The 21070-nt window shown below is 44.8% G+C and overlaps 1 protein-coding gene across 4 annotated transcripts in view; it reads left to right on the forward strand.

Moving 5' to 3' along the window:
* RHBDF2 (rhomboid 5 homolog 2) overlaps window positions 1-21070 on the forward strand; it is a 783795-nt gene that overhangs the window by 720188 nt on the left and 42537 nt on the right. For all 4 annotated transcript variants that reach the window (XM_069654677.1, XM_069654675.1, XM_069654676.1 and 1 more), the window contains 4 exons: window positions 3331-3434; window positions 4111-4174; window positions 7056-7150; window positions 12131-12206. In XM_069654677.1, the coding sequence (XP_069510778.1) occupies window positions 3331-3434; window positions 4111-4174; window positions 7056-7150; window positions 12131-12206 (339 nt within the window). The remainder of the gene's footprint in view (window positions 1-3330; window positions 3435-4110; window positions 4175-7055; window positions 7151-12130; window positions 12207-21070) is intronic.

The raw sequence follows: 21070 nt of genomic DNA on the forward strand, positions 1-21070 counted from the left end.
TCACAGATGGCTGATACGATTTTACAAAACCTTTATTTTTTGTACTAGGTGTTTGGTCTGGTTGGGCATCTGCATTCTCTAAATGGGATAAGGAGTTATTCTTATAGTGGGGAGTGGTTTCTTAAATAAACGTCCCCCTTTTAAGGATGAACTGGAGCTTCGTCCCCCAACATGTGACAGCTGTCTCCTTGTATTTTTTGTTTTGCCAGTTGAGAAATGGAGAGGAGTCTCAGCGTGTGCCATGTTTCACTAACCAATGATTTCAGTCTGCAGAGGATTCTCAGCAAGTAGCTTCTTTGGTGCGCTCTGGGAACTTGATGGCAGTATCCCATGTGCAGAGGGGTCTCGGCAAGTACCTTCTTCACCAAAATAATGCTCTCTGCTCCAAAATGTTGCAGACGAGCTTCAGAACTTTTGTTCCCACCTGACCAGTCGCTTTACTAAAGAACCCCTTTGCCTCTAATCACTGGCTTTGCAGCTCTCCTCTCTGCGGTCATCTATGGGCTTTTGTTTCCTCTTCCTTTTTCAGAATGTGTTCTCGTTAGCTCTGCTCCCCATTCTCGCCCGTAATATAGTGTTACTTTCTCATGTTGTCCCTGGGGCTAGTGTGTCAAGTCCCTCCTTTGACTCTGGTTTTGCTGGCTGGCTTTTAGGCTTTGAGCTCACCTGTTGTTTGCTGGCTGTCTTGCTCTTTGTATCATGCAAATAAGGACCGTCCTCTCTGGATGCCAGGACTCCCTAAGGTGATACAGGATGAACCGGCCACCAGAGAGGCCAGTCCCCAATGGTGACAAAACCCTGCCATGGGGTAAAACACCTTTTGCTAGGTGGTGGTAGGTGTAGCTGGAGATAAACACTGGACATGTGGAGGCTGGAGTTGTAGCAATAACGCAAGGCAAGGCGAGTACGGTAGCAGGATCCAATTGTGTCAAGGCAGAGCATTCACGGGTGAGAACACAGCAAAGAAGGCAGAGCTGAGCTGAATAAACAAGTAGAAGGAAAACGGAGCAAAGAGCTTAGAAGAACAGAGCGGGCAAGGAGACGGCTGAATGCACCGAGAACTAGCGTTTACACAGCAACAAAGTTGCAATGCATAGATCTGTCGTTTATTCGCTGTGCTTATTTGGAATGATTAGGCCCCTCCTTCCAAAGCGTATGAGGGAGCTTACGTGGCGGCCATCTTGGGATTGCCCAATCCAGCCCTGGAGGAACGTAAGTGGCCATGGAAAGCTTGACAACGCATCCACAAGAGTTCTGCAAGTGCTGTTTCCCTTTCCTACGGTGAAGAAAGGACCAGTTGGGACGCCGAGATGTTACACTGGCCTGGTATCTTTGTTTGCTGGTGTGCCTTCCACCTCATTGCTCTTTCTTGATCTGCACAGAATCAGTATTTACCATAAGCTGCCGCTGCTGGTTTTGGCCTAGCTTGTCTGGTCTGTCCAATGATGGAAAGCAACATGACAGCTGGTATCCCCATTGCTACGCCCGGACTAATTTTAGTGGATCCCTCAGCACCACACACCGAGTACATTACAGGATAATGGTATCCCGCAATCTGATAATTCCACTGCTTCCCACAGCAAGGGTTTTTCAAGCTACTCCATTACTTAGGAGGGCTCGGGCGACCACTAGCAGGGGAGAAAGGCTCCTGAGATCATCCCTCAAGAGGTGATGGTATTAGTGATTTATCACAGCATTAAAAGCTATGCTTGTAACCCCACTCACCAAGTTTGTTTAACATCCTGCTTTTGTACCACAAGGGAGCCCAACAGTGAGTTTGCACATGCACATATCCTAGCCACTTTTCCACACCATGGACCCCTCTGGGTCTGCAGTCCCTCCAACAATTTCCACCTCAGACAAATCCCTGGCCTCTGCAACCTGCCATGCATTGTGGCCCCAGCCGAACCTTTCCATCACAAACCCAAAAGAAATGTTCGAGGGGATTGTGTCCTCTGACGTATTCCACATCTATGACCCGTAAAGTCCACAGATGTGGAATACGTCGGAGGAACATCCCATCGAAAGAACGTTACCAGATATGGTAAGTAACTTGTTCTTCGAATGCCACCCTTAGCTACAGATGCTATCCTTCCCATCCTAGTCCCCCAAAAGGAAGGAGGAAGCCATGGTGAATCTTGGGCTTAACAAAAAAACTATGAACATAATCCATATTGGCAAAACCTTCAGTAGTTATCCTACCCATAATTAGAATAAATAACCACATGTGCTGGGCTAATACCTGAGCTCATCCCTTTTCAGGGAAGCTTTAAGCATTTTGGCACTCATTGCAGGCCACTCTCATTAAAGAAAACACTGTGTTGTGGGTTGCTTTGATGGACTCCTGACGCGACAAGGGTCAATGGAGTTAAATCTGGACTTCTAATACTGACAATGGTTTCTTTCGCATTGCGTGTGGGCAGAGTGCTCCCACTGCCCTCTTATTGACACAGTAGAATTAGATGCCAATACACAAATTGTGCCAGTTAGAAATTAATTTATTCACTGGTCGTGTCTTCCAGTTGGAAGTATTTTTGATCACTGATAGTATCCGTTACGCAACACGTGTTTCGGCCTTTGAGTTGATAACACGCAGTGTTATCAACTCACGCGGACGCGAGGAGAACGGAACTCCATGACATGGGCACGGGGTTTACCCATTTATTCAAATTTCAACAAACTATGAATTGAATCTCCATTACTTACTAACTGGTGTTATCAAGGATTTGTCCGTCTTTGAAGAAGGCCAAAGGCCGAAACACCTGTTGCGTAACGGACACTATCAGTGATCAAAAATACTTCCAACTGGAAGACACGACCAGTGAATACATTTAATTTCTAACTGGCGCAATTTGTGTGTTGGCATCTAATTCTACACTCTCATTAAAAAAAAAAGAAAGGACTGGGACCATTCTTAACTTAAGATCTTAGCACAGGTTTGCTTTCTTTAGAACATGAACTCCGCCTCCTTTACGGATGTATTACTGCTGTAAAGTGGCTGCAAAGCAACATGTCCAGAATACGGAAACATTGCATCTTGGTAACATTTTCTTTTATACCTAAGGAACTGTGGACAGAAAGTAAAAATCTGTCTATGAACTGCTTTATTGAGAGCTTCAGACACAGCATTCTTTCACTCTGTTCTATGTATAACTTATTAGAGTTAATGAACATCCACAGGATAGTACAATTTGGTGTTGTTTTGGAGGGAAAGAGAGCACAGAGACCTTTAAGACAGCAGTGGTGGGGGAATTGCACACAACAATGAGCATTGGAGTCAACAGATGGAAACATGGCATAAAAATTAACCCATGCCTCTTTCTCTTGCAGGAGACCTTGGCCACCTTTGTGAAGTGGCCGGATCATAACGCCCCACTCAGGGAATCTACAGTGGAGAGGAGAACCTCGGGTGCTGTGTGCCACCAGGACCCTAGGTGAGAGTCTCTGCTTTGAAGACCTACCGCCCCTTCCCATCAACAGTTCATCACAACGTAGAGGTGTTGCAGCAAAGGTGTAATTTGCGGAACAGCAGCCCGTTGCTCCGTGTTGTGGTGATGAGGAAGCGGAGGATAAGCTGAGGATTGGGCAAATGTAAGGCCACTGTACGGGAAAGTGTAGAGGGCTATAGTTGGGTAAGGTACAGGTGAAGCTGTTGTGCGGGAAGCGGAATCCTTGGCAGAAGCAATGGGACATCTAAGGAACAGGACAAAATGAGGGGATGGTGTAAATGGCAATTTGGGTACTTATCACAAAGCATGTGATGGGTTGTGCAAGAGAATGTAGTCTTTTTGTAGCTATTCTAAAGGATAGATCAGGAGTGGGAGACTTTTCAAAACTGGGGAACGGGTTGGAGGTAGTTGCAGAGAATTGGGTGGAGAGAGCTTTGCAGTTGCATTGATCTTGGTGGTGGTGCGGTCAGGGAGGAAGTGGGGTAGATGTGAACACAGGGGCACAGTCTATGCAGTGGCAGAGTACGCAGCAGCAGTGCAACAGTTTCCATAATGAACGGGACGTGACGGTAAATACTTGATGAGCAATCTCATGACCGAGCCATTGTTGAAGCTGGACCTATATTCTCATTACAGATTGATGCTAAAATTCTTTTTTCAGGACATGTGAGGAGCCGGCCTCCATCACACCGCACGTCTGGGAAGATGACATCACCAAGTGGCCGGTAAGATAGAAACTGGTGGTCAAATGTGCCTTTCTTCCCACCATGTATTTTGCTGCTTAACATGGATTGCCATCTAATGCAGTCCAAAGCTCACAGATCCGCCTCACTCCTTCCCCACTCTGGTGACTCACTGGCGGGAGATCAGGCACCAGAGGCATGGTCATGCCACGTGACTCACTGTTCCTCAAAGTAGTGAATACTTGTAAGCACGCCCGTTATAGGTCAGAATAAAGATATTTATGAAGTTGTTAATCATTAAATAGGGATGGCTGCAGGGGAGAACACTTCAACCCTGACACAAAGTTTGGGCTATCGTGTATACAGTATAAAACGGGGGAGTATCCTTCACTATAGGATACTTATTTCGTATACTCGATCTTCCTTATTCAAACCAAATATTTAGCGGCGAGTAAAACATGTGACAGATTCTGCATCGGCCCTTCCAGCCTCTTTTCGGATTGGGCAAGTCTAAAGACCTCCCTATCCCCATACCCAAGGTCAGCAGGCCACTTCAGTCAGGACTAAAGCAACAGCAGTGCACTGGGGTGACCTGCAGCACTGTTTGGGCCTGTTCATGCACTTTGACATCTCAAAGCAGCAGAACCTAACCCCTCACAGTTGTGAATCTGCGAAACGATGACCGCGAGGCACTATCTGCACCAGTGTCGATAGGCTACGGAATCATTAAGTAGAAATTCCTATGGCCTAACACCAACACGCCTGCAGTCGATAGGCTACGGAATCATTAAGTAGAAATTCCTATGGCCTAACACCAACACGCCTGCAGTGCCATTATCGTGAATGTGTGTACGGCAATGCTTTGCCTTCCCGTGGCTTCATTTATGGTTGATCCAGGGACGGGTAACCTGAGGCCAGTGCTTCACCTTTTTCCAAGGTTTTCATAAGGTGTGCACATGCCTGACTTTTGTAACATTGGAGATCAATGATAATTCTACAGTAATCATTCTGGTATATTATATAGTGCAACTATGCCCGGGTATCCAGTTTACGGGGCTTGGTAACCAATGTTAATTTTTACCCTTGTAGTTACCCATGATGACGTACTCCATCAATTGATCTGGAAAGCTTGGGGAGGTAAAAGGCAAAGACGAGGTATTGAATACCTTGAGGCATGCTGTCTTCCTATTCTCAAAGTGAGTGTGTTGTGCTAGAAGCACGGTTGTCCAACTCCGGGCCTCGGTGTTCAGGCTATCCCTCATTAATATTCATGAGGAAAGATTTGCATTAATTTAGAATCATTATACGCAAATTTAGTTAATGAATATCAATGAGGGGTAGCCTGAAAACCCGACATGGATCCAGGCCTGGAGTTGGAAAACCCTGTGGCTATCCTCCTGTCTCAACAAAATGATAAGACTGTTTTCAAAACTCCTTTTAATTTACTAATATAATACTGCCATGCCATGGTTGGCAACGTAACTGAACATTTGCTTTTCAAAAACAAAAAGAAACGAATTTGAATGTAAAATGGATGTCCAGGGATACATTTTAAATCCTACTCAATTTATCATACATGTGTGAATGGTAATATGCCCCAAACCCCTCTCTCTCCAATAGAAGTTCAAGTGAATGTCCACATTTTCAAACGTGTATTCACTGCCCTTCATGACCCTGAAACGTGAGCAATATAAAATAGTTTTGACTCGGGCTTACCACATACCATTTAAATGGAATATCGGGCCAATGAAAATGTTTCATTTCGTTGGCTAATCTATCTGCATCAAGTTCAGTAATCGTGATTGGCACCAAGCTGTTAACTATTAAATAAAGGAATAACCTTACAGTCTCATGGCATTGTCCTGCTTCCGTTTCACCTGCAGCTGCTGCTCTGATGGCGCTTGCTTAATCCATGCCTGACAATGTAAGGCTTAAATGCAGGCAGCTCATCCTGGAGTCAAACCTAACCATACAGTAAATCTGTTAAAGATGATCAGAACAATCCTCCAGCAGTGTATCCATGTTTGGTACTTTAAGTAATCGATTCATCCATTTTGCTTTTGGCCATGTTCACTTCCTACTCCCAATCTTCCCCACTGGAAGATGTGCTTACCTGACTGGTATTCAAAATGTCCGTCCAATCGATACATGTTATGGTAATCCTGATGGGGGTTTTGCTACATTCAATATAGAAAGTGTGTAATGCGTGACTTGTAAATGTGCCCTACTGTCTTGCACAAAAGCTGTACATTGTTTCTGACTGGCATGGTTGTAGCCCGTGTGCTATCTGCTTTGTAAAAGAAATTGAAAGCGATATACTTAAATTACAAAGTGAGTTACCATTCAAAGTGTCCATATAATCTAGTAAGGGTCTCCATGGAGAATGAATGCTTATCCGTCTTCCAGACTTGTTATATTGTTGCCCCGCCTGGGTTTCTTCTACACACATCCTTTTTACTAATGATAGAGAAAAGCCTTTTTTTCTTAAATAAATACATTAATTCCGGTGCTCACATCCTCCCTACTTGATGTGTGAATTTCAGAGATGCTTGCTTCCCCGGAGTTTGGCAGTGAACATCACATTTCCTTGACTGCAAATGCCCCAGCACTGCCAGCTTTGTAAAGGCAAGCCTGCCTCCTGGCTGAATCTCCCCTCTCCTCCCCCCCGCCATCCTGAGTCTCCAGAGGGTCTGGAAATCTCGCCCTTTGCCAAAGTCGGGCCAATAGGGCTGCTCTACCCAAACCGAAGCCTCAACCCAGCCTAGTAGGAAGAGGGTGTGGGGGGGGACACTAGCTTGTGAACACCCCTGAACAAGGATCAATCTTCAGAATATAGCCCGGAAACGCGCTTGACCACCCTTAACCACAGATGCTTTGTTTTAACTTGTTTCTTCCTCTTTACCTCTCCCCGCCCCCTCTTCAGATTTGCACATATGAGCCAAGAAATAACCACACCGGTTTCATGCACATGGACTGTGACATATTCGGGCGGCCGTGCTGCATCGGGACCAAGGGCAGGTAAGCAGCTTGAACGCGGGTGTTCTCATATTCAGAGTGATGTTGGCTTTCCTCTCCAAACTCTAATAATGGTGCAGAACATTGCTCCATCTGAGGGGGGCAAGCGGTGGCGGCTAGAAAAGAGAAATGCTGGATTCCTGCTCTCACGGGGTCTAATCCTTCGCTTGTACATTGTGGAGGGGTGCTGTTGTTTCGGCTCATCTATGTGTACTCCCCTAATCTCGCTGGATTCTGCAATTGTTTTCCTGGGCTCTGCTAGACCTTCTTTTAAAGTCTTATCTTTTCCTGCTAGGGCAGTAGGGTGGTGGGTTGGGGGGGGGGATTTTCCTTTCATTGTATTTGGTGATCAGCACTGTGTCATCGGCCCTACTTTATAACAAGGGCAAGGGCGTGATTGAGCTGCAGGCGCCCCTATGCCTGATGAAAGGCCAGAGTTGTCAGTTTGCATGTGGGAGCACCCTGAAGTGATGGGTATGCATTATGACGTGTTCTTGCATGTTCCTTGGTGCCACTCTTATTCAGATGCCCACGGTAAGATCGACATCAAGAGAACTAACTGTACGGAGACTTTTTATGAGTAGCCACCAGCTGAGGCCGTGGGAACCACTGTGCTCCGGCATGCTGGTGTATGATATCCAATGCTCCCTTGATCAATCCAGTCAGTACCACCACTATCAGCCCTCATACAGTGCTCTTCAAACTAAACACATGACGCACCAGGGTTCCCCTGGGACAATTAGAAACCAGGAACATACTATATGAAGGCACTACTAATTAATACTCGTTCAGCAATTAATGACTGCTTTTTGCTAATGATTATTAATGTTGTGCCTCGAATCTTTAAGGGAGATCTTCAGAGACACCTCCCGTAGACGAGGCTCTAAATGATTTGGATATGCGACATTTCAAATGTCAGTTGACCTGTTATTTAGGATAGCCCGAGGACCTCATGCATCCATTTACAATTTCATTATTTCCATCTCTCCACTCGCTCTTTCCCTCAGTGCAAGCATCCACCCACTCTTCTTAGCCTCCTTTCTATGCCCCGTCCACCTCTATTGCCCTGTTTTCATTTTCCTCCAGCAGGCTAAGGTTCACTGAGACACAGAACGCCCTTAGATCTAAGACAAGGATGGGTGCTTTGAGACCATTACAGTAGTGATGTGGTGCAGTATAAAAGCTCAATTAATTAAAACAAAATGATATAAACGCAGATCTGCCCTCTGCTCAATTTATATTTCCAAATTAAAATATGATAGGATTGCCTCTGTAATAACAGTCTCTTTTGAACTAATTGTATTTGGCGTCCATAGCTGCCGACTAGGGGATGCCAATAACCCACCATCTCAAACTTTCTAGGAAACCTAGATTGCCTCGGGTTCTCCTAAAGAATGGGTGGGTCCATGTTGCAGACGTCATTTGCTTACATATGTATGTGAATGTTAAAACACAAACCTAATTGGGGAGGAATGGAGCACGTGCAAGACGTAAATGCTATGAAGCATGGCCTTCTTTGGTGGCACTCTGTGACCAGCTGGTTGGAGCTCTAGTACATTAAAGCACTAACTTAGGAATGTCTGAACATTAGGTTCTTGAAATCTTTCTTGAGCTGTTGTAGCATTGTTTATGTACAAGCAATTATGTCATCACAGTGGTGGTACCGAATATTGATTCAACTGGGAGGGGCATCCGCAAATCAAGACCCTCTTGAGAACCATTAGAATAGCTTCATCCATGGCTAGGTGGTGTGAACACAAAGGGTGCATTAACGTCCAATGCAAGCGGAACATTGTAAATGGCAAACCCCAATTCTATTCCTATTGAAGTCAGAGGGGTTCATCTTGCAGGATTTTAACACAATCTGAGGCACAAGGTTGTATTGATGTGGAAAAGTGGCAGCATAGCCATGTACTACACACCAAACCGAGGAACACTCCGACCAATAGAAGTACAGAATACTGAAGGATTCGCGTTTCCAGCAGCAGAACACGTGCCGAGGGTTAAAGGCGATCTTGCAAACCCAATATGTCACGAAGATCAGGGCAGCCATGAGTGGGAACAGAACAGCACCACACAAACTAAATCGGGGCTAGGGTTGTCCCTGTGAGGTCTGCTCACAACATGGTAGAAGGCAAATGTCGGAGTTGGGCCTTTTGGGTACCCATAAGAGGGGTCCAGGGGAATGGACTGTTGGTCAACATGTAAAACATATTTGCTTCCTGAGCACTCCGAGTCAGTGCGGCTGGAATACACGGCATATATTTATGAACTGCATTGCAGTAAGAGACTTTGAGATTTTTATTTTTAAATTTTGTATGGGATATAAATAAACTATTAATATGAAAGTGATAACCTGGGAATCATTTTCTCTTATTTAAATGTTTAAAAGCTTTTAGTGCCTCAGATGTGCAAGTTCTCCTTCCAGCAAAGTGTTACAACTGTGCGTCACTCATGTCTACTCCATGCTATAATGACGAGCAGAACTTGACAAGAAAGAGTTACCATCTTTTTATATCTATAGAGCGGGCCTCAGAATTTGCATCTGAGCATTCTAGTTTCTTAAGAAAGGGCTATGCCCAAAGGTTTGGCGTGGTATACAATGCGGAATTAATGTTGGTAAACTTTAAATGAAGTGTCCATTCCACGGTGTTTAAGAAGAATATTTGATATATGATATATTTTATTTATATCCCACCCATACACAAGTGTTTCAGGGCACGACGAGGCGGGGGAGGGGTACAAGAGAGGACAAAATAACAATCTTACTAGGCCCACTGACATTGAGAAGGCGCAAGTGCAGGGGAGGGGAAGAGGGTTAAATGCGGGGACAGGGGAGGAGTGGAAAGTGCTCAACACAAGATCAAAACAACAACAGGTAGTGCGGCCAGCGGGTGGCAGTGCATGACTATAGCGCAGACAACGGGTGTCTAATAAGTGCAGGTGAGGGGACTGTAGGTTTGCAGATACAGACCCAAGTGCAAGGGTTGCCAGGAGGCAGTGCGGGTAAGCAGCAGGTTGGGCAGGGGTCCGGGCACGAAATCAGAGGTTAGCAAGGTGCCCAATGTAGAAACAGACAGAGATCAGCAGGGGAGAGGACAAGAGAAGGCAGAAGCAAAGAGGACGGCCTTGAGGTGCTTCCGGAACCGAAGATGGTTCTCCTCGGGTTTCAGAGAGGCAGGGAGACTGTTCCAGAGGGAGGCCCCAGCCGAAGAAAGAGATCTACGCCCAACTCATTGCTTGGAGAAGCGACTGACCCTGGAGGAGTTGGAGGTCCGAAGAGCTCCTTTTTGATGCCGGTGGTTTACACAAAACGCATATGAATGTCGGATTAGGAGCGAGTGAATCTACTCCTTGTTTGAACATGAAACTATTGTCTTTGCCATAGTAGAGTTGCAATGTCATGCTCTCAAGCTCTTGAACTCTCTACTTAAGCCATTCAACAAATGGGTTGGGTAGCCTTTTTGATTGCCGTCACCCTCTTGTGGGAAGTAAGAGACCTACAGGCTTTTGCAAATTGATGGATTTTATTGATCTTCCGAAGATGGTGATGTTGAAAACAGGCCCAGGTTTTCTACCTAGCGTTCTCTACTCATGTTATGTCAGACAGACCATTGAAAAACCATAATATATCAGAGATAAATTACTGGATGTAAGGTGTGCAGTAATGATATATACTATGATATTTTATTTATATCGCGCTCAAAGTGTTTCAGAGCGCTCCCAAGCAAAGGGAGGGGAACAAGGGAGAAACAAAAACAACGATCTTACTAGGCCCAGTGACATTAAGAACGCCCAAATAAAAGGAAAAAGGGGCAAAGTGCGTGGAAGGGGAAGAAAGTGGATAGTGCGGAACAGAGGTGAGAATCAGAATAAATAGTAAGTGCAATAAATAAATAAATGCAGTGAAAAATGGTAGTGCAGCCGGCAAGTGCATGATTAGTGAGCGTGCATATCTGATAAGTGCAGAAGAAAAATGGGGGGCTGTATGGGTACAGATACAGATCCCAGTGCAAGGGGTGGCCTGAAGGCATGTACAATATTGGCCGGACTAAACCGATTATAAATAACAGACATGCCCACAGCCTTTGGTCCCCCTTATAATGGTAATCTTCTTTTAACAAAAGCATAGCTAGCCATTTGGACTGTGCAGTGCATTCAACTAGGAAACAAAAGACAGCATTAACAATGGCTTTCGTTTTTAGGGAGTATTTCAATGCAAGACAATGTCCAGCAGCAACATTGGCTTCAATACACACATACTTGCAAGCCACAATTTTGTGGACAACTGGTTCTTAGGAACCTGTTTACTACCGATTCAACATGGCAGAGTTGTCGGGGAGTAACAATGCTACTGTAAAATGCATGCGAGGGAAACAGGTGGCGGACAGCAGCCTCTGGTGGGGAGCAGGGACTAAGAGGGCTGAGTGGGGAATCTTCTACCTGGGCAAGAGGTCCTCACTTAACACAATCTTGCCATTGTTGCGTGTCATTTTGAAACCGTGCTCTGGTAGAAAGCTGGAAAAGAGACGCATACTGGGGGTGTATTTCGAGCCCCAACCCCCACGTTTCTGTTAGTTTGGAATTCTCACCAGAATCCCCTTACTTCCATGCACTTATGACAGACTGTTTCACTGCGTGCTTTGAGGCGCTTTGTGTCGTCTTTTGTAATTATCCAGAGACACTTGTCCCTTGTGGCAATGCCGTTTCTGTGAGTATTGTCCCTTGAAGCATCCCTGTGGGCCCCCCTGTGAAGTCCTGGCTTCTCCACTGATGAGGTCGCTGCCAGTCGAGATGCTTTGTTTTTTACGTGGAGAATGGTGCCTGTTGACTATTGTGTGCCTGGTCAGGTGTCTAGTGGTCTTGTGGTCTTAAGAGCCTTAGCGTTGCGAAGCGTGCAGGGGTGTGTGCCTTTTGGGGGTTGAGCGTAGAGGATGAACTGTTCAGTAATTGGGCTCTCTTCTCTCTCTCCACATCTTGTAGTTGCGAGATCACGACCCGGGAGTACTGCGACTTTATGAATGGCTATTTCCACGAGGAGGCCACGCTCTGCTCACAGGTAAGACAGTGGGGATACTGAAAGCGCTATGGGGATGCTCTGTGACCCCGGCATTTGATGCTCCATTGAATGGGATGTGCTCTATTGTCTTGCAAAACCTTTAGACCCGTTCTGGCATACTGACCATTTCCGCTAGCACATGCAGATGCTCACCTTCTCATGGTGGTGTTCCTGCATGGGATGATGCGCCTATGTCCTTACAGGTGACAGAATCTATGGTTTGGATCATTTTCACTCCAGACCCTGCCATCCCCCCTCCTCCGGGGCTCGTATCACCAGCACTAACTACTACGTCGTTCTGATGGTCTAGGATATATGTGCAGCTATCTCAACTGAAGAGTACACAGCCTCGCCAAAATAGGCTTCAAGTTAGAGGCTGTCTTCAAAGATCATCCAGAGCTTTCTATGGGTCTTATAGCATTGCAGTGCAACCTTTCTCTGCCCCGTGGCACAGCTGCTTCACCCTGTCACATGCAATCGTTTACATAATGGTCTTGCTGCCTGGATGTCACCAATTTGACACTCCCGTTTCTTGTCCCACCCCACAATTCCGGGACAAGGAATGGGCTGTGTTTTATTGTTAAGATGAATGTATTCATTCACAATTGAAACCAAGGTGGTCCCCTTACTTTGTCACCACAATCCATTACGTGGATATGAGAAATTATACAAGATACTAAACACTTTAGCCCTATTGCACTCTCCCACATCAGTGGCTAACCAGACCCAAAGCGCTGTAGTCTATCAGATCTTGGGCTCTTCCCTTACAATGACATACTCCCAAGTGTCTTCCGCCTAAGCCATCGAAAGCCGACTGGCACACAGAAACTAGGTACTTCTGACTTGCACCCATTAACACCACCGGTTTTGCATCTGCCTTTCCCACTGTCCTTCTAATTAATCACATGCCATCTTTTTTCATACATAGCCAAGTGCAGCGAGGCCACCAATTGTGGCAGAATGGCGCTAAACCAGACCACTTATAGAACATTACAGCAGACCATAAATCTTTCCATGGCGAAAGGCCCAGGCCAGTCTCATGGGAACATAAGCCACCCCGATTGGAATCTGTAGAAAACAAAAGAAGCTTTTTTTTATTTTATTTTATGTGCATGAAAGGCTTACTTCTACTCCATTGACAAAATGTAAGTCAAATATTCTGTGTGTTCAACATAGCATCAATAACAATCATTAAAACTCTTGTCAATAAAATGAAAAGGTGATGCACGGTTGTGCTTCATTTTAAACACATGCCGACATTTTTGATTAATAGCATCACAGGTGAATACATAGACTAGGGTTATTTTCAACATGAATAATGATTTCCTGGTTTGCAACTGGCATTGGTTTTCTTTAGCATTCTCTACATTGTTCACATGTGGCAACCTTGCGTTGTTTGTTGTGTGTTCTCTCATGGAAGCAAATAACTGGTGAGAAATGTTATTGAATAAAGCGAGGCATTATTTTGGTGCCACTCGCTTTACATTGAGGCAATATAAATGAGGCAATATAAATGTCTTATGTTAGCTGCTGGTCATTATGTGAGGCGGCACCTTTTCACTTGCTTTGTCAGCGAAATATGTCTCCAGACAATCAGTGGTGGCTGGTGATTTATTTAGTTTTGGCTATAAGGTGGTAAAGCACCACGTCCAAGCCGAAACTATTGTATTGGAGTACAGCTGCTGGGGGAGATGGCATATGAAGAGGGACACAATGCTTGTAGGTATTGTTTCATTATGTACCCACCCATTGACTGTCCAAGGTCTGCTAATCCCTGTGGCATTTTCACCCACTTCCTTCCCCGTCCAAAATACACCCTTCTGGGATCTGAGCTCACCTGATCAAGCGTTCCCATCAAACTTTGCAATTGAGGTGGCTGCCAGTGTGTTTTCAAAGCAGCCTTCTGAGAGTTGATGGTATAATTGGTGGTGTAAATGCACTATTGGTGTAATAAAGCCGTTTTAACCAGGTCTTCTTTTAGCCACTTGATTTATAGGCAGTATACGTGTCCTTCACTGAAGTCCTGTTAAAAACAAGCATTGGCCAATGCAACAGTTTCTGCCTTTATATAGGTGTTAGATGGCCATTTGATAGACACTGTTATTAATGCCCAGTGTGAGGAACCTAAGGGCATCTTCCCATCTAATCCCCTTGGATGTTCCTCTCAGGTGGCAAGGGAAAGGCCATCATGCTTGGATCCCGATACTTGGGTGGATATGCGAGGGAGGATCAACTGAATGGAGGACCCTTGTGGCGTGGGGAGAGGGTGTCTTTGGGTGAGACGTTGTATCCCCCTTTCCCTTGTAAGAAAGAACCCTCCTCTCCCTCTGGCTTCATAGGTTGTCAACCTGTACCTCTTTCATACATACAAACTGTCCCCCAATAATTTCCCTTTAAGACTGGGACGAGGAGGAGGCAACTAAGAGTTGTGAACCCTTCCATTCATTCACACCACGTTGGTACTGGGAAGAGGACTATGGAGGAATACCATTGGAATGGTCAGGCATGTCCTGCTAATAGATTCAGCTATAGTCATGCAAAGGACTTACACCTGCAACCTGTTAAAGACACACAGGTGTATAAAATGGGAGACCACCGTGAGAAGAATCACAATGTAGAGATGGATGAGGCTGGCAGATCTGAAGCAGGATGAAAAGGGGCCGGTTAAAAGGACGCTGTGTGTTACAGACGGGTGAGAGAGACGCCGGGGCCTGAACGGGCCACACGAGAGTCAAGACACCTGCCGTCCCCCGTGTCTTGTGTCCACAGCCATAGCTGTGGGACACTGAAGGCTCCAGACTGCCGCAGGCCGCTGCAGCAATGTTCGAAGTTAGTGAGCGCTGCTCTCTTAAGCTCGCGAAGACCACAAGCGGAGTGAGGAGAAGGTGAACAGAAGAAAGAAGACGCCCGTAGGAGCGGCTGTACACCGGTGAGTGTGAGAAAGGGATCACCCATACCGGGGTGGGAAAAGGGGCATTTGAAAATGCTGAATGCACCGAAACTTATAAGTATGTTTGAAGACCGAATTGAGGAATTCTGAATACCGAACAAGCTGCAAAGTACTTTTAAGGATGCAACCAGAATTATTGAATACTGAACTGAAAGACAGATGGGAAAAGTGTATGAGAAAGAGTACAAATGAAAGCAAAGCAATGAGCACTTATGAACATAAGGAAAGCAAGTAAAGAGCACTTAACAGAGTGGAACGTGAGTAATAAGCCTTAATGGTCAAGTTGAAAGCAAGGTGGTGGAAAAGGATGAACACGACGGAATGGGTTGTGTGAAATACACGTTGTGGCAAAGCCAATAGACTGTCAAGGAGAAACAGAATTGAATGTTGATTAATGGCAAAGGTTTAAAGAGAGAAAACCTTTGTTGGCAAAAAAGTCCTAAGGGAACAAATAAGTATAACAAAGTGCTAAGTGTTATTGGTTGTGTGACCTGTAATGGGTGGGCCATGTGGTACGACAACTGCGCCTAGTCCGAACGACCTCTACTTGGAAAGAGCCAAGGAAAAGCCAAGATACAGAAGTTGTATTGTATAACAAGTGCTGAAGTGATTGAAGAACAGAACAATCTGTATGAACTATTGCAAAGCCTGGATGGTTACAAAGTTACACTGGAAATTGTTATTGAAAGCAAAGAGATGTTTGAACTGATTGTAGTTTTGAAGCTGGAAGAGCTGACTTCTTGGGGAAGGGAACCCTGAGACCTTTTTGGAACTGTTTTGAACTTGAGGAAAGGGAAGCTGGAAAGCAAGCCAGTAGCTGGAAGAAGCTCACAACTTTATTTGCAAAACTGTTTCTTTTGTTGCTGACATCCCTACACAATGTATTGCTTTAGTTGTGCGGGCAAATCTAGGTTCTGGACACAGACTTTTAAGTTGGACTTAATGACACAGACTATCCTTAGTTACTTTAGGTAGGGAAATCCCACCTTCGCATAGGCAAGTTAGGCCTTAATCCATCCTGACATAAAAGAAAAACAAGGCAATTTTTAGAAACGTTTATCTGTTGTCTGTGTCTTACTGCATGATGCCTTCATACCAGATACTTGCACGATTTTGCATCTGCTACTGTTAATTGCCATTTAGTACTATTACGGTAGTGCCTCGCAAATGCCTTTCCCATGTCTCTGCAAAAGCCAAAACTTTTGGCATTGCCAATGCTTGCTTTAATTGGTGGGGCCTTAATATTTCCTACAAATATGGCACAGCAGCCAGGTGTAGCGAGGGAGCCTGAACTAACCAAAGAGGTTTCGGGGTTGCTCTCCCCCAGATAAACGGTTTTGAATAATGGGTTAATATGGTGCACTTTAAAGCACACTAAGTGAAAGATTGGGTAAAAAGCTTGTAATTTCTTTTATAGGGTAACTCATGAAAAAGCCCAATAGTTGCAAGTCACCAACAGTGCATAGGAGTATTTACCAAAGCATTTTCATGATGCCTATGCCCACAATATATCCCAGCATAAAAACCTTTTCATGCTGGCTGTAAGAGGAACAAGCGATGCCGCATATAAAGTGTGAGAGAGTACTACCAGCACCACTCGGCTGCCGCTATGAATGAATAGTGATCTGAGATGCTAACTTTTGCTATAAAATAACTCTGAAAAATTGACATCCATCTGAGGTAAGGGTTGTAATATTTGAAAACCTTACTGCCACTTTATCTTGATTGTGGCTTTGTGGCAGGATACCTGGCACTCATTGCAAGTAAGGCGACATAGAGAAGACTGTCCTGAAGCAGGTGACCTGGACTAAATTTGAGTTGGCACGTTTGTAGAGATGGCAACTTGATGTTGTACTCTATACAAGGCTATATCTGATGAGGGGAACCCCTTGATCTGACTGGTCTTCGTACTTACAAACATATATATTTTCTAATGGTTTATGGAGCCAGACCATCAGGCTCATAAAGTGAAGTTCCCAGAGATGGTATTTTGAGTTCCCATACTTTTTAACTAAGTGGTTATTACTGTCATTATGCTTGTCCTTTAAGTTGGGCTTGCACTAGTTTTCTGTATAGCAGTATTGTGTGTTGGGTATTGTGAGGAGTTAGAAATGTGAGACGAACACAATGTTGTCGTTTTCTCAATGTTTACCATTGTTATTCAAATGAAGATGGTTCGATAAACGCCTAACTGTCCCTATCCTAATGAGAAGGTTAGGTTCCTATCTAGCAAACTAAAGAAAGATGACCTAGTGTCCCAAATGTAACTGGCCCTCACGCTAATACATATAACCAAAGTGTACAAGGTAAATAGATCTGATTTCAGTTCAACAAAACAGTGCAAAAGTTAAAACTTATGATTTCCCCAAACTAGTCCTTGTGACCAGGGTTTGGTTCCCTTCCTCAGGATCAATTCAGGAGGTCCTTTGCAAAGAGCTTGATTCACAAAGCTCTATACAGTTCAACACAAAATGTCTCTTCCATTCAATATGTTCTTCCACTTGGCAAAGTAAATGTCTTTCACAAGTGACTTTTTCCAAAATCAAAGACCAACATCCAAGCAACGGTTTCCTCCATAAAGTGCTCTTCCCAGGATGTAAAGCAGATATAATGATGCCACAATATTCTGCCAATTGACTTCCTTTGTCAGGACAGCACAGCAAATGTCTTTTGTTACCCAACTATTTGTCAGGATGATGAATTTAAGTTTCTTTCCACCTTTCTGCTACAATCGCACTTCTTCAAAACGACTGTTCCTCTCCTGCTATACTCGCCTGCCAGGACTAAGTACAACTGATCCCTTTCCTGGTATACTCGTCTAGCAGGAAGAAAAACTCCTACAACTACAATTATTCTTTTCTGTTAATGGCAATGTTTGTTGCAGGGTTCTCCACACCATTGTCCCTTGTGAGAGTTGGACAATGGCTGATTATCTTTATAGTCTCTTGACAGCTGGCAATGAGGGTTACAGGTTTTCCCAAGTTGATATCTCTGAAAAGGAGAATTGTGCCCTTGTTGCCTCTTTACTCTACTGGTTTGGTATTCAAAGTTATCTGCTACTACAAAATGTTCTTAGAGCGCCCTGAGGTTACCTTTTACTTCAGGCCAACTCAGTGGTCTCCTTCAGCATCTCCGCTTTGATTCTGGCTGCTGTAGCGGGCCTTCCGCGGTCTGATCATACAGTTTCTTTTTTTTGTATTTACATTTTTATTGAGGAAAAAACATCATATCACATTTCAGAACACTTTTTTCAAACATATTTCAAAATGCATATACATACCGTTGACCACTCCTGCATAGCTTCACCTGTCTGCACGGCTCTTCTTTGGAGCTCCATAGGCTCTGTTGAGTCTCTGCATCCTCCCGCACATTGGAGCAGCTCACGTCAGGTTGGGAACACATCTCCCACACGACCGGGATTCTTTCCCCGCTGCCGTCCATGACTGCTTCTGCTCCTGCACTTTGCAAAACCGCCTGCCTTCTCTTCCCACGTCGGCTTTTACTGGCATTCTTCTTCCTGCTTTGGCGGCCTCGCTACAGACAGCTTCTGCTTATGCTACTCCTTCTGCATCGCTTATCTGGGGCTCATTTTCAAGTTTACATGTCTCGCTTGGGTGCCTTGGTTTACAACAACTAGACCGCACATTGGTTTTAATGGCACTTCTGATCTTTACTAACTCTTGGTCCCTCTTCCTCATCCCAGTACCACAGGCATTATGGATCCTGAAGTCCATAGTGGTTTTGGGTCTTTTACATTCATTTAGTTTTGATTGCTTTATGAACTGAGAGTTATCAGAGTTAGTAGGTGGTATTTAAACGGTTTGTGATTTAACATTGGGGTTAGCACTTCTACCTAAACAAGGTCTTAGGTAGTTAGAAGGTGTTCCATTTAATTAATGAACTCCCAATGTAGAAACCTTATTCTGCCTGGATGATTCTTCATAGAATGTTCTTTAGGTTATTTCATGGGAGGGACGTGTGCAGTGACAGCAGGCCATTAAGTATTTGGGAATTATGATGTCCTCATAAGAGGATGAATACAGCGTCCCTCCCAAAGGAGTCACAATTTCCCCTTGAAAGCCATCTCCTCCCATGTGATAGTCCTCATAATGCCACACCCAGGTAAGGATCCGGTAGCGGCTGCCTTCCCCTGGAAACCAGGGAGGATATTTTAGGCTGGGGTCCAGTGATGATTCTGCAGGATTCATCCAATATGTGGCACGATTTTGATGCATGTACTTGATGTACAGCCACTGAGACAGGTTGCTTTAAGATTAAAAACTCTTTTCAGTAAACAACTGTCATAAAAAAGTGGAGAATGTTATGAGGTGACAAGATTTTGGCTCACTCAGCTAAAAAGAAAAGTTATCAAGTTTGGTTTTCTTTTCCTATCCACTTTCATTAGATAGGCAACTCACAGCCACTTTCTAAGGTAAGTGTGAATGGAATAAGGGACAGTTAGCTGCTCTCTCTATCCCTGTCCAGATAACAAATGAACTGCGTGAGGTCTAATTATATGTATGAATGGGTTGTGCAAGTTGAATGTGATTTGATTTCATGTTTGACAATTTATTGTGCTTTGGCAGACTTAAGGTCCTTTTTTTTGTGTGTGTGTGTGTACATACATATGCATGCTGGTTGCAACAATATATGCCGGTATTCCCATATATACTTGTTACCATACCAACGGGTAGCTTTACACACACGTGATACAGCTCTAGAAACACAGCCATCTCCGCCCACTGTGGATGCAGACTGCCTCGGCACAACCCACACGCCGCAGCATCACCGGTTCCCATAATGATGACGGACTAACTCGCTGCCTTTCGGCTTGCATATATCTATGCGCGGCTTGTGAATGAGCTTCCCTGACAACGCTACACACTTACAGATGTCGAGCCAGGCAGATTAATTCTCCAGGTAAGAACAATTATAGCCCAGCAACAGTGCTATTCCCCCGCCCCTTCTGCCATCGGAGGACCATATTCGTCTGACACACTTCTTATCCCTGCCTAGATGGACAATCTCTGATCACCAAGGAGCTCCACCTCCAGCAGTAACACACTGACGAAGTGAGTGTTCTAAGACAGTTACAAGGGGAATTCGGAGGTACATACTGACCTGCATGAACACACACACAAGAATCTTGCATAAACTGCATGCCACGTTTGTGGTCACTCACAGGGAGCGAAGGTGTGCCAATGAGACCTCGATCCTCGTTCATATCTTGGACATCCATGCAGCCACTGCACACTCCACAGATTTAAGGATGGTGTTTCAGTTCTCGTGCTCAGATGCACCCACTACCACCATGTATGGGATGCATGCCCATTACACAGGGCGGGCTTGCCCACGCCACACGGGGGAACCAAGATAATATTTACCATAACCACATCAGCCCCTATGAGCCTCCCTAACCAAACATGATCCATATTTCTCTTACAGACGGTTGAGCCTATCCAACCCCCCTGCTTTCCGGCTCACTACCCGGATTTGAACATTTAATTTGAGAGTCTTTCCTGCCCCTCCACGCGCGTTCGCCCTACTGGACAGGGAGGTGCATGCTGGAGTTTATTACTTCCCCTTCACTATAGGGTAAGTTTTCATTACAACCAATTTGGCCCCCTAAGAATGATACTCTGTTCATTTCTGGCATATGACTAAAACACACATCCTGTGTATTTCACAGGGTCCACGAAGATGCCCTAACGAAGGTGAGATTACCTAGAGGTTTCCTCGCGGAAACATGCCAAATCAGGGATCACCTTGAACTCATTCCAAGATTCCTGTCATAGATCATTTAGATATTTACGAACACGTTGGTAAACCCTGGCTCAAGACAGACTTGTATCTGGGGGAATAAAAATTTTGAACCTTGGAGTCTCTATGCTAGGAGAGACACATTATGTATTAA

Source organism: Ambystoma mexicanum, chromosome 3q (assembly GCF_040938575.1).
Source record: "Ambystoma mexicanum isolate Mex_15411 chromosome 3q, UKY_AmexF1_1, whole genome shotgun sequence".
In the NCBI taxonomy this organism is placed as follows: domain Eukaryota; kingdom Metazoa; phylum Chordata; class Amphibia; order Caudata; family Ambystomatidae; genus Ambystoma; species Ambystoma mexicanum.